At 37.8% G+C, this 13,703-nt stretch overlaps 1 protein-coding gene across 2 annotated transcripts in view; it reads left to right on the forward strand.

The window, feature by feature from the left end:
* CYYR1 (cysteine and tyrosine rich 1) overlaps positions 1 to 11,301 on the forward strand; it is a 102,508-nt gene extending 91,207 nt beyond the window's left edge. Inside the window, exon 4 of one of the 2 annotated variants that reach the window (XM_032175174.2) lies at positions 8,877 to 11,301. In XM_032175174.2, the coding sequence (XP_032031065.1) occupies positions 8,877 to 9,010 (134 nt within the window). In that variant the 3' untranslated portion in view covers positions 9,011 to 11,301. The remainder of the gene's footprint in view (positions 1 to 8,876) is intronic. The other variant, XM_032175175.2, reaches the window with a different exon arrangement.
* Positions 11,302 to 13,703: the final 2,402 nt, after the last annotated feature.

Below are 13,703 nucleotides of genomic sequence, written 5' to 3' on the forward strand. Positions count from 1 at the left end.
AGTTAGCAGATGGAAACATGTTTTTAAAACTTGATAGTAGCATCATTTATACTTTCAGGTCACAGCAATGTGTTGCATTTTTATTAAATGCATTGTTCTCAGAACTGAATAATGGAAGAAACATAATGAACCTCATGCTGAAAACATTTTTACTGCAAAAAAGACTAGGTCTTTGAAAACATAATGTGCATGATTACTTCTCATTTCCTTCTCAAAGTCGCTAATTAAGATTTTACTTAAAGGTTCAGGAAGCAACACATAATGGTATTGAATACTTTCCAAAATCCTTCATCTATGGAAACACAAAATGCTTTTACCCACACTAATTAATTAACCCTATGATAATTGAGAGAACAACCCAGCTTATTGTATAGTCCTACAGCCCACAGATCAGATAAATGCAGAGAGCATAATTTAGCAAAGGTGAAAGTGTACAGTGGGGAGCCCTAGAGTGAACATTATTACTCTACACGAGGTGAAAACAGTGTCATTCAGCTGTCATACCTGACCCTATGTTGGACAGTGACCTTCCAAAAGTTTTTCATTTTTGCCATATTGGGTAGAATGAACAGACGTCCTCTTTGAATCAGAGGATTCAAACATGAACTGAGAAAACCTTCTTTGATGTTATATTAACTGTGGTTAGAGAATTAATGCTACGGACAAAATTTATGGGTATGATGAAGTAGAGCTAGCAAGTACAAAATTTTGCTATAAAATGGGTAGAGAAAACTGAGATGGACATGAAGTCAAGAGGCGTTGTTGTTGTTGTTGTTGTTTTTCTTATTGAGAAATCCAGATGGTAGTGCCTTGTATTTTGCTAGTACACTGATGGTAAACATAAAGGGGGAAACTGATGAATATGGAAGATAGAAGGGATTGTTGGAAATCAGTGTCCTTAAGTCTGAGGAAGAAAGAAATTCGGTACACAATTGGAGAGGGGAATGGGGGCTCTTCCTAACAGAAGAATGTCAAAGAATGAATGTAGAAGGGAGTTATAGAATTGAAAAGAATCATTTTAAGACCATCATAAAGAAAGAGCCAAAAATCATCAACAGATGCTAAATCTAGAGGGGAATGTGCTGAGAAGGTTATTTGCAGGTCTTGAAGTGTCCACCAGATTTCTTGTCAGTTATCAGGTGAAAAATAGTAACTTTACAGTTACTAAGGGACAGATAAAGATCATGGACCTTTGAATGTGTTACTCTGAGGACAACACAATTTCATGTATGTAGGTCCCACTTGGAAGATCACAGCCTAAATCTTAGCATGAGAAAATATCTGACAAACCCAAGTAGAGAAACATTCAATAAAACAACTGGCCTGTAGTCTTTCAAGTCTCTTGGAAATACTTCATTAAGAAATAAATACCCCATTTGCATCACTGAATTCACACATGACAGAAAACTTATTAGTATGTGCACTGACATGAGAAGACTTTTGAATACTTGTCAAACCTTTTTAGAGATCACAAGCTCATGTTCATACTAAAGAAAACTTCTGTGTTTGTACTGAATATTAAAAACAATCTTCATCAGATGTGTAACTTCTTTACACATCAAAAATTCACACTGGAAAGATTCTCTATAATAATATTGTGACTATGAAAATGCCTTCACCTTGAAGACACTGGAAGGAAACAAAATGGATACATTAATGTCGTCAAGTCTTCGCCCAGGCAAACGTTTTTAGTACAAATCAGAGAATTCAAACATGAACTGAGAAAACCTTCTTTGATGTCATATTAACTGTGGTTACAGAATTAATGCTACGGACAAAATTTATGGGTATGATGAAGTAGAGCTAGCAAGTACAAAATTTTGCTATAAAATGGGTAGAGAAAACTGAGATGGACATGAAGTCAAGAGGTGTTGTTTTTGTTGTTGTTGTTGTTGTTGTTGTTTTACTTATTGAGAAATCCAGATGGTAGTGCCTTGTATTTTGCTAGTACACTGATGGTAAACATAAAGGGGGAAACTGACGAATACAGAAGATAGAAGGGATTGTTGGAAATCAGTGTCCTTAAGTCTGAGGAAGAAAGAAATTCGGTACACAAGTATAGGGGCTAGCCTTTGATGGGATCAGAGACAATTCATTATGTACAGCACGATCAGAGACAATTTATGTACAGCATATGTAAGGCAATAAGTACATAAACACAGTTTCAGTGAGTTGTAGACTTGGTGGTCAAAGGATGTTCTCTTTTGCTCGTGCCAATTTTCTCAGTGAAATAAGAAGCAATCTTCTGCTGAGAGTGAAGAAAACTGAGGAGGTATTTGAGGTTAAGAAGAAAAAAAAGCATGAAACGGGAATCTCAGAAAATGAAGAGTGTGAAATGTCTAAAGAAATGTATAGCTTCCGAGCAAGGCCAAAGGCCACAACACTTATGAAAATGGTCATTTACTCAAAGTGAAATCATTCAGCATGACTGTGCATTTTTCTCTAGTCACATTAAGCGCCTAGATATTGATCCAGGATAACCAAAGTGTTGGGTTTAATAAGGGTTGGGGTTCTGCCAGGCAATGGAGAAAGAGATAAGAACATTAACAATAGGTGCAAAAGAGTAATCTTAGTGATGGCCCATAAATCAATGCTGAATAACAAAGGACACCATGACAGGAAAGAGGTGACATCAGTTTGAATTCCTTTAAAACTGCCATTAGTAAATTGGAAATCCAGGTGAGGTCCAAGATGTGGTGGAATGAGTATTCTAGAAAGATACTAATGGGTGGTGGTCAAATTTATAAGTAAGATTTACAAAATAGCACTATTATTTCCAACAACAAGGGTGAAGAGACTTTTGAAGGAAAAATAGTCAAGGGACTTGAGAGGCAGGGTTAGGTGGATGTTGAAATCACAAGAATGATAAGAGAAGTTGTGGAGGAAAGAGAGACCATGGGCCAGATGTTAAGTCTTCAGTGAATGAAAGTTTGGGGTAGGGCAGACCACAGATATTGATAACGAAGGAGTAGAAAGTAGTATAAGATCACCCCAGCTACTACTGAGGCTAAGGCAAGAAGATCTCAAGTTTGATCCTCGCTTGGGCAAAATAGCAAGGCACCTGCTCTGTAAAAAAATAAAAAATAAAAAAAAAAGGCATGGGATATGCTTCTTTTTTCATGGCATATGTGCTAGAAAAGAACACATGGTAGGCTGGGCATGGTGGCTCACGCCTGTAATCCCAGCACTTTGGAAGGCCAAGGTGGGAGGATCATGAGGTCAGAAGTTCGAGACCAGCCTGACTAACATGGTGAAACCCCATCTCTACTAAAAATACAAAAATTAGCCAGGCATGGTGGCGGGTGCCTGTAGGCCTGTAGTCCCAGCTACTCGGGAGGCTGAGGCAGGAGAATCACTTGCACCAGGGAGGTGGAGGTTGCAGTGAGCCAAGATCGCACCATTGCACTCCAGCCTGGGCAACAGAGAAAGACTCCATCTCAAAAAAAGAACAAAAAAACAAACAAACAAAAAAACCAATGTGGCAAAAAAGGTTTTAAAGAGTGAGAATAGATAATAGCTTGAAAAGTGGCTATGAAGATTATGAACAGCCTGAGCACCTCCTGGCCCTATAGGTGGTAGGATGTGGAAGAAAAAGAATAGCTGTGCTTTGGTAGTGCTGCTGAGGAAGCCATCCTCTCCTGGAAAATCAGATTTTAATTAGAGTAAAAAGGTGATGTGAATATTCCTTTCCACTTCCTGAGTTAACCGTCTCATGCATTCTTCTTTCATCTCAAAACTCAAAAATCCCCTCAGCTTCTCACTGTCAGCAGGTGATTTCTCAACAGATCTCATTTCTCGAGAAAACAGACAGGGTCAGAAGAAAACTTGCATTCTGAAAGCAGGAGTTGCATGGTGGAGGCAGGGAAAGAGGGTGAGGTGACAGACTGTGTTCCACTGAGCACAGTGAAGGGGGTGGGGAACTTTGGGAAAATTAATAAATGGATGTGCAACTCTTCCAGAATTAAAGGTCTATCATAACGAAACCTGTCTTTCTCATGGTGACAGAGGGATGTGAGGCTTGATGGAATTTGTCTTGATGCTATGTGAGTGGAAGGGGAATGATAGGTTATACTATATCTTTGCCTGTTAGGCCATTGTAGAGGATAAATGGGCAGTATTGAGTTTATGTGGCTGGGGATGGGGATAATGGAGGTCTTGCCAGGAGCTTTGTGGGCCTTTATTTAAACCCTCTGTTCTGGGTGGGGTTAACGAAACTTGTGAGTAGTGGGGCTTGGGGGAGAGTAGATGAGAAGGTTTGCAATAAGAAATTGTCTTTAAATAGAAGGCATGAGATTCGTCAGTTCTACCAGCTATCAAAACTATTTAAAATCAGTAATAATTAAATTGAGCTGTGTCTGCTACAAAAAGATATACCTTGGTCATTGGAATAGAACAGGTATATTAGAATTTTATATACTGTAAAGGAGACATAGCAAAAGGATATAAAAATTGAGGATTATTTAATAAGCCACACTTAGATAATTTGGCCTAATCAAAATTTAAAACTTGGAAAAAATAAACTTTGATGCAAAAATATACCAAATAAAATAACAGATGTAGAGAAGCATTAAATATATATATTTACATGGGTAAACTCAGAAATAGGATACTTATGTATCAACTATCTGAAAAAGAAGACTAATTTTTAAACTTGGAAATAGCACAGAAGAGATTTTTCCAATGAATAACTATATATTTTGTTATGCATAGGTTTTAAACTTCAGAATGTCAGTAAGGTAAAAATTATATAATAAACCACTTTGACAAAGAGTTTTTATTAAAAGATATATAATATATAATTTTGCATACTTTTTAATATCTTACTTATATCTTCACTGAAATTGAGATCCTCATTTAGAAACTATCACCAGTCCAGAACAACAACAAAAAATTCACTCAATATGAATAACAAACAGTGGACAAGATGTAAAGCAGGGTCAAACCTAGCTATTGTCAAAGAAATGATCAAGTAAAATAAAGACCTAAATTTTTCACTTAATTTACTAAAATATTAAATGATAATGTACTTGTATACCCTTAGAAGATGAAATAATTCCTTTTGAAAGTAGTTTTATAATGTGTTCTAAGCAATAAAAAGTATGTGTTATTTAAGCCAGCTAATTAATTCCTGGAATTTTATTCTAAAAAAAATAAAATAATTAAAAAGTCTATGTGTAAGAAGATATTCATCACTACATTAATTATAATAAAAAATTAACCTCAAAATAGTGAATGGTGGATGGAATAACCACTAAGGCAGCCATTAATAAAGCTTATGAAGAATATGCAGCAGAATGAAAAGACTTGCATTATAATACAAAGTGAAAAAGTATAGGCCATCCTCTGTGACTGCAAGGATGCAACTACACACGAATGACTAAGAGACAGTATATAAACATATTATTTGTTAAATTGGGTTGACAAAATTATGGATGATTTTCTTCTGTTTCCAAATTTTCTGAAATAATTGTGAAGAGTTTGGGTAACACCACGCATCTTCCCATCACATTAGCTTTAGAAATATTGGCCTGAGTGTGTAGAAAACATTACATTTCTTCTCCGAATTTCATGGCATTGCTAAATGTTTTAATATTGTAGACAGCTATATCAGACATTGAGGATAAATGGCCTATTTACCCTACTTAAATAGGAGATTAGAATATTGGTTATGAAAGGATTTCAAAGGCACATATCTCCAGCTGCATACATACAACTTTTAAGTATGATTTGACTTGTAAAAAAAGAACAAAACTGCTTAGGATTAATCAGGAATTCTAAAATGGACACTTTGAAAAGTTTACTTCCAGTGAAACTTTATTATGTGCAAGAAAGAAAGATAATACAGCCCACAATTATACAAATATTATTTCAAATGTCTTCCAGTGGCTGATATTATAAAAGATGTGCCATGTTTATATCTTGATGGGTAGTCCTCAAAATACCACTCTTTAACATTGCATCAGAACTTTGCCAAAATTCAAAGGTTATATGAATGAAAGACCGCTGTCATATCTTAGATTTTCATGTTCAACATGCAGCTGCGTAAGCCATAGGGATTCTTGCTGAAATGTCCTTCAGCAGTTTTTATGCAGATGGCAGAATATAAACGCTTTGTTACAGACGCATAAACACATGCCGTGGCTTCATGACAGAGAATGATATAGAGTCAATCTGCAGAATCAGCTGGTGTATGCTCCTCAAGTGGGAGGCAGGGAAAAGCTTTGGCAGAAAAACAACATAGAACCACATGCTTGTAAGAAACAGTTCAATGGTTTTCCTGCTGCAACTTCCTATTTTCCATGGAGTCTGCAGTCTTTCATTCTTGGCTTGGATGAAGTTTATTATAAATCTCTTTGTCTCAGTGCTCCTAGATATAATGAAGTCAAGGAGTGGGTATAATGCAGAGGGAATGTGTATTTAGACTCCACAGGACTTACTCCATTTTGTTGCAGGAAACAGAGCTTGGAGTAGCCCAGCCTCCAAGGGTCTGAGGGAGCACTGGGGAAACTGTATGTATGCATCCTCGCTGATTTATTTACAGAGCTGTGTTCTCGGCTGAACGCCCTCAGCCTGCCCAGCCCACTAGAGACTTGCAAGACTTTTGCTCCGCAAAGGAGTGCTCAGGGGACATCCCACTCAGTTCTGTGGCTCTCTGTCTTCCTCTTCTCTTCAGTGGCTCAGTTCTGCTTCCTCACATCCTCCAAGTACAGGGCAATCAGTGAGTGGTTCAAATCATCAAGCTCTTGGTAAAGATAGGCAAACTAAAAAGATCCAGAAGAAAATTGTATTAGTCCATTCTCACATGGCTATAAAGACATACCTGAGTCTGGGTAATTTATGGAGAAAAGAGGTTTAACTGACTCACAGTACTACTGGCTGTACAGGAAGCATGGCTGGCGAGTCCTCAGGAAATTTACAATCATGGCGGAAGGTGAAGGGGAAGCAACCACATCTTCACGTGGCCAGCAGAAGAGAGAAAGAAGGGGGAAGTGCTACACACTTTGAAACAACCAGATCTTGTAAAAACTATCATGAGAACAGCAAGAGGGAAATCCACCCCCATGATCCAATCACCTCCCACCAACTCCTTCCCCCAACAATGGGAATTACAATTTGACATTACATTTGGGTGGGGACACAGAGCCAAACCATATCAAAAACAGTTTTTGTCTGCATATCGCTGGAAGCCCTATGTATGTCTATGTCTGTTTATCAGAACACTGTCAAATTCTTATTGGAAAGAGTACAAATTAAGGTTTGTTTGCAAAAGCAATTTCAGTTTTTGCAATTACTTTAATGGCAAAAACTGCAATTACTTTTGCATCAACCTAATAGAAGACATTTAGAAAAGTTTGTTGAAATGTTGTCTGTTCCTTTCTGCCATTCTAGTATTAAAAGCATGCCCACTTATTTGCATTGTAATGACACTGGTCTTGTGATTTGAGTTACATTCACAGTAGGCAATTAAGGCATGTCAGTTTCCAAGCAGAATCAGGATCCTGATGATGATTCAGCTACTGGCAATTCATCAGATTTGTTGTCGAGGGAGTTGCTCAGATGTTGCAAAATGATTCGGTTCTTGGAAACATGGATAAATTTCAGCTCAAGGAGTACTTCACTTTCAACCCTAGAGAAAGGAACTGAGACTACTACAAAATAGACGGTTATGTATAGTCATCATAAAGTGTATTAAAAGGTAGAACAGAGGATACTAGAGGCTGGGAAGGGTAGGAAAAAGGGATGGATAGGGAGAAATTTATTAAAGGATATAAAATTACAGCTAGATAGGAGGAATAAGTTCCAGTGTTCTATACCACTGGATGACTATAGTCAACAATAATATATAGTTTCAAATGGGTAGAAGGAGGATACTAAATGTTCCCAGCATAAAGAAATGATAAATATTTGAGATGATGGGTATGCCAGTTACCCTGATCTGATTATTATACATTATGCATATCGAAACATCACTATGTACCCCATGAATATGTACAATTATTATTTGTCAATTCAAAAAAATAAAATAATTTAAAATTTAAAAACTTTTTTAAAACACTGACATATGGTACAGTAACAAAATGAAGAAAATTTTTCAAATAAGATTCAGAAAATTAAATTTTTCATCTTCATTTCCTAACCTATTTGTCCTCCTTTTTTGTCTTCTCCTTCATATTTCTGTAATGGTTCTACCCCCCTCCAATTATAAGAGTCCTGTACTGGGTACCCAATACCTCAACCCCTTCTTTCACTTTCTCCTCTTTCTCCACACACCCAGTCATCACCTAAAGACTTGGCTGCTCAAGGACTGTTAGGATGTTTTTCCCTCACTGTCATGAGTCCCTTATCATCCCTGACATATGCCATTACATTGTTGCAGCTTTTCTTTTATCTACCTCTGCCTCTGTTGACTGCTGAGAGTGATCTTCTCAAAGCATATTCACTGCCATGTTCAAAGAATCCCTGATAGCTACATGTTATACATTCTACATTGCATTCAGAGCCCACCATGGTGATACAACCAGACTCATTGTCTTTTCCCATCCTCCCTTTCATGTACTTTTTGCTTGAGCTGAAGGGCTCTCCCGCTTCAGTGCTTTTGATCAGCCTGAATTGTCCCTCAGCTTCTCTTTCTGCCCCTTCAGCATCATATTTTCAAGAAACTTTCTCTAAACAACCAATTCTTAACACTTTGACCCATGATACCACATTTTAGAGCACTTACCCTTTCATACATATGTGGTCTTGACCTAATACAACTAAGATTTTTGCAGCCACAATTTATGTCCCCTCCCAAAGTATCTAGCCCAGTGGCTTCAACACAGTAGAAATGCAAATATTTGCTAACTCCTTGATGTTCTCTTCCCCTTCTTTTTCAGCAGGACCACCACCCTACGGTTACGACCACGAGATGGAATACTGTGCAGACTTGCCTCCTCCATACTCCCCCACCCCACAGGGTTCAGCACAGCGTTCTCCACCCCCTCCTTATCCTGGAAACCCAAGGAAATAATCTATCTCGTAGAACAGAACATGTGCCAATGGGCGATCTTGCCTGGAATAAAATGCCTCTACTCAGAAACAGGCAGGAAAGAATTGCTCCAAGGAATACTTCTTGGGGTCAGATAATGTGGCAGGTGGAATATCCCTGCTAGGAGATACAGGCTTTCTACCGTGCTCAAAGCTGACCCCATCTGGAGTATTAATGTTTGGTTCTGTGGAACCACATTTTAAGAGATCTGCTGATCCACCTAAGCACATTCAGAGAAGAGTAATGTAATTGACAAAATATCTGATAATCATGTTGTTTAAGGGCTAGGTGAAGAAAGTTTCAGTATTGATCCTGGAAAAAGAGAAGATCTAAATAGGATGGAAGAATGATTTGGCCCACACAAGGAAGCAACTTTATTCTATATAGCTTTAAAAGTCAGAACTAGGATTGTTCATTCTTTCATTCATCAATAAATGTATTCTGAGTGCCTAAGAGTTTACTATGTGCCTAGCACTGTTTGAGGTCCTGATGGAAGTTACAGGATAGGTACTCTGGTTTTAGTACAAGAAAGAGCAATGACTAGATGGCTTTGTGAAGCTCTTGCTAGAGACATACTCCAGAAGGGATGTTTTGTATAACAAAATCAAATAGTAGATGGGTCCATTGGGCCTCAGAAGTTCTGCTCGTGTTTTAGGTGGGTGTGAAGTGAATTTCTATGTGTCCAGGAGTGAATACAACAGAAAGAGTTGGATCTTATTTATTTAATTAGGGAGTTAAAACAAGACCAAAAAGACTCAACAGCCGCTTGAAGCCAAGAACTCTTCAATGCCAGCTACTGCCACCTAAAAATCATCTGGCTTTATAGTGGATCAGAATAAAGGTTATTCCAACTGTGGGGAGAAAAAAAATTGTATCAAGTTCCACAGGTAGCAGACACTTCACTTCCGAATAAAAGATGAGAAATAAAATATTCCCACAGGATTTTAGGTCAGGGAGCAAAAATCTCAGAACTTGACCACGAAGATACACAAGAGGCTTGCAAAAATAAAGTGGGAAATGAAGTTCAGATTCCCTTCTGTGGAATTCCCTAAAACTATTATTTTTTTCTCCTTTGTAAAATTTTGATAATCTATTCTCTTAAAAAAGTTAATGACACAATTAAGATACTGACATTAAATTGTTGCCTTTTACCAAAATGCAAATTTTATGAAGTGCCTACCTTTATTATGTATAAGCATTTAATAAATAATTCTAATGTGCCATATTTTGCTGTGAGTGACCTTAACATTTATATTTTTATATGAATTGTTGCATGTATTTATAAAAATTGTATATTGAACATTGGAAATAGATGATTCGATTTTTGTGTCATTTTACAATTAAATCTAAAATGTTTAATCCAATATCATCATCAAAATTCAGTGAAATCCCAAAACAGTGCCAAGAATTTTGCTGAATGAAACAATCAAACGAAGCATTTTAAGGTTTAAGCTATAGTACCTGTACTTGCAGATAAGAAGCTTACTATATCATTATTATAAGTAGCATATATTACTTTCAAATACTATATTAGAAAGATATTGATCTGACTGAAATATAACCTACCTGCCAGTAAGGTCCAAAGGCTGAATTTGTTTTGAATGACTTCCTTGATTTTTAAGCACTGATGATTTTCTTATATATGAGGATGCAAAGCATTCAAGAGTTTCAGCCTGTTCTGGTGAGGGGCTCCCTGACTTACATAAAGTTTTCAGCACAATTTTAATAGTACATATGCTTTAATTTATTTTTCTTCTGCATGTGGTCAGACCCAATTACACTGCCGCTATGACTCTCAAAGTGCCAGGGTTTCTGTGATGATTCTGAGAACGCTGAATACAAATATACCATATATTCTTTAAGGAAAATAGAAAGGAAAGATCAGCAGAAATAGGGTTTTATCATCTTTACCATCAATAAACATTTATTGCATACCTCCTATGTTCTGCAAATTTTCCCCAAATAGAAGCCAGTTCAGTCCACACCATCTCTTCTTTGAGTTGTTTATGGCCTCCCTTAAGGCATTTTACAAACCCATAAGCCTACAATAGATGAGTATTTTTACTATTTGTATTAAGTGTCATAATAGCATACATGTGCACATTACCAGTATAGACTGCTGGAGTTCACTGATTGTTTTCATAGATGATGCTTCTTGGGGAAAAATAGTATAGGATGTGAAAGCTTTGAATTATGGTTATTTAAAAACTAACATTTGCTGTGGCCAGAGTGTTTGCAATAAGCAATAAAATGAAAGAACCTATTATAACACAGATTATATTTTCATTGTCTGTGTCCATTTTTTTTCACCCTCTCTTTCTGCTGACTTTGCCTCATTCTTCTGTACAGGAAACACAGGGCTGGAGCCAGACAAACTTTATTTTGAATCCTGTCTCCTGCCTGTGTGATTTGAAGCAGGCTACCTCATCTCTGAGATTCAACTTTCTGCTCTGGAAAATGTAAATAATATTATCAGTCTCATCGCGTTCTGCAAAAACTGGATGAATATATACAAAATTCTAAGTATAGTGCCTGGCACATAGAAAATGTCCGATAAATATTAGCCCAAAATAAATTAACAAAACAACAATATAATGAGAACAACCTCTAGAACGGTATTATCCAACGCAGCAATCATCAGCTACATATGGTCATTTAAGTTTAAATTAATTGAAATGAAATTAAATGAAAAATTTACCCCATCTGTCTCACTAACCCCATTGCAAAGGCTGCATAGCCTCATGTGCCTAGGGGCTACCTACGTTATTGGGTAGTGCTGCTCTAGAGAAATCTATGCAAAAACGCAGTGAGATAGCAGGAAGTCATTGAAAAAGAGACCACTCCAATCACCTCCTCCAGGAGAAACTATGGACTTTGTCAGCTAATTGTGATGTCTGTCACTTACGTGTGTGGAGAGTCCATTCCCATGGAAGCAAGGCAATAACTTGCATGAGAACCATGAGCAGCGAGAGGCTTATCTGGCCTCTCCAGAGCCATGGGCAGGAAAGCTGTTGCAAGAGCTGAAGGGCTGATGATAGGAGAGAGACCTTAGATCTGATGTTAGAGCTGGTGAAACAGAGCCACAGCCTGTTCTCAGAGTCTAATCAATTCTGCAGCTGCCTACCCAGCTTCAGAAGCCACTACAGGAGCATGCGGGGCTACCTACATCTTCCTAAGGTGCGGGGCTGTAGGCTACCCTTCTGTTTTTTCATAATCTTGTTCCCACCACCAAATGAAGGCAGCACTCATCATACATCCACTCTACTTCCAACTTGTCCTTGTTTAACCAAACTCATTTTGCCAACTTTTGGTTGTAGGTGAGGTAGGGACTGGGACACATAAGACTATATATTAAGCTCATCAAATAGTGGAGCTCTGGGTACTATTGTTTTAATTTTTCACTTAATTAAAACAACCTAACATCAGAATGCCAAAGTCACATGGTCACCTTGTTAATCACCACAGAGGCATACTACCATATTCTCAATCAAAACCTATCTGAAATGCATAGTTTTTATTCTCTGATTTGGGGCCCAAGCTGCATGGGATATGGCTGAACTTGTGCAAGAGCAAAACTCTTCAGTGCAACTGTACTGTGTAGTGTTGGTTCAGTTTAAACAGTGTCAGAACCTCCAGAAAAGGAAAGTGACATGATTAATTATAAAACAACCCACCGGTGATTCTGATTTCCAGCCTACTTAACCCCACTCAGGCCTCTAACACCCTTCTAATGCAAGGGACAGAACCAAGGCTTCAGGGTAAGGGAGACTTTGTTTCCCCTCTCATCTCTGTCATCTTCTAACTACATGTACGGAGCCAAATAACAACATTTCCATAACCTCAGCTTCATTCAAAATAGATGAATAACACCATCCTTGCCAAGTGTTTGCAATGATTATAAACAGTATATGTAGAACATCTGTTACAAAGATCCTACCTGGGTTGGTGAGTCTCATAGATGCAACTGAATATACATATTCTCTTTCCTTTCTGCTCCACACCCAAGCCTTACCACTTCTATAAACAGGTGCATTCATTATCCATTGCTGTGTAACAAATCAACTCAAAACTTAGTGGCTTGAAACATGTATTATCTCAGTTTCTATGGATCAGGAATCTGAGGGTGGCTTAGCTGGGTCTTCTGGCTCAGGGACTGTCACAGGCTGCTGTCATCTCAATGTACAACTAAGAAAGTATCTGATTCCAAGCTCACTCCCATGCATGGTCATTGATGAGATTCAGTCCCTCCAAGGCTTTTGTGCCAGAGACTTCATTTTCTCACTAGCTATTGGCCAGAAACCATCCTCAATTCCTTGGCATATGGGCCTCTCCATAGGACAACTTTAAATGTGTCAGCTTGCTCCCCCAGAGCAAGCAAGAAGAGCCATGGAGTAGAAGAGAGTGCTAGGAAGACAGAAGTCACAGACTTATGAAATCTAATATTGGAAGTGATATCCCATCACATTTGCCATAATCTCTTCTTTAGAATCAGGACACTAAGTTCATCTCACATAAAAGAGGAGGGAATTACACAAGGACACGGAAACCAAGAGGCAGAGAGCTTTGAGGGCCATCTTAGTAGTCGGTGTACCATAGCAAAGATATTTTATCTTATTCTCCTTAAGTTGATTATTTAGTGTTTAGGCAATGTAGAAAATAATACCTTCCCTCTAAC

This window comes from Hylobates moloch, unplaced genomic scaffold (assembly GCF_009828535.3).
Source record: "Hylobates moloch isolate HMO894 unplaced genomic scaffold, HMol_V3 SCAFFOLD_14, whole genome shotgun sequence".
Classification (NCBI taxonomy): Eukaryota; Metazoa; Chordata; class Mammalia; order Primates; family Hylobatidae; genus Hylobates; species Hylobates moloch.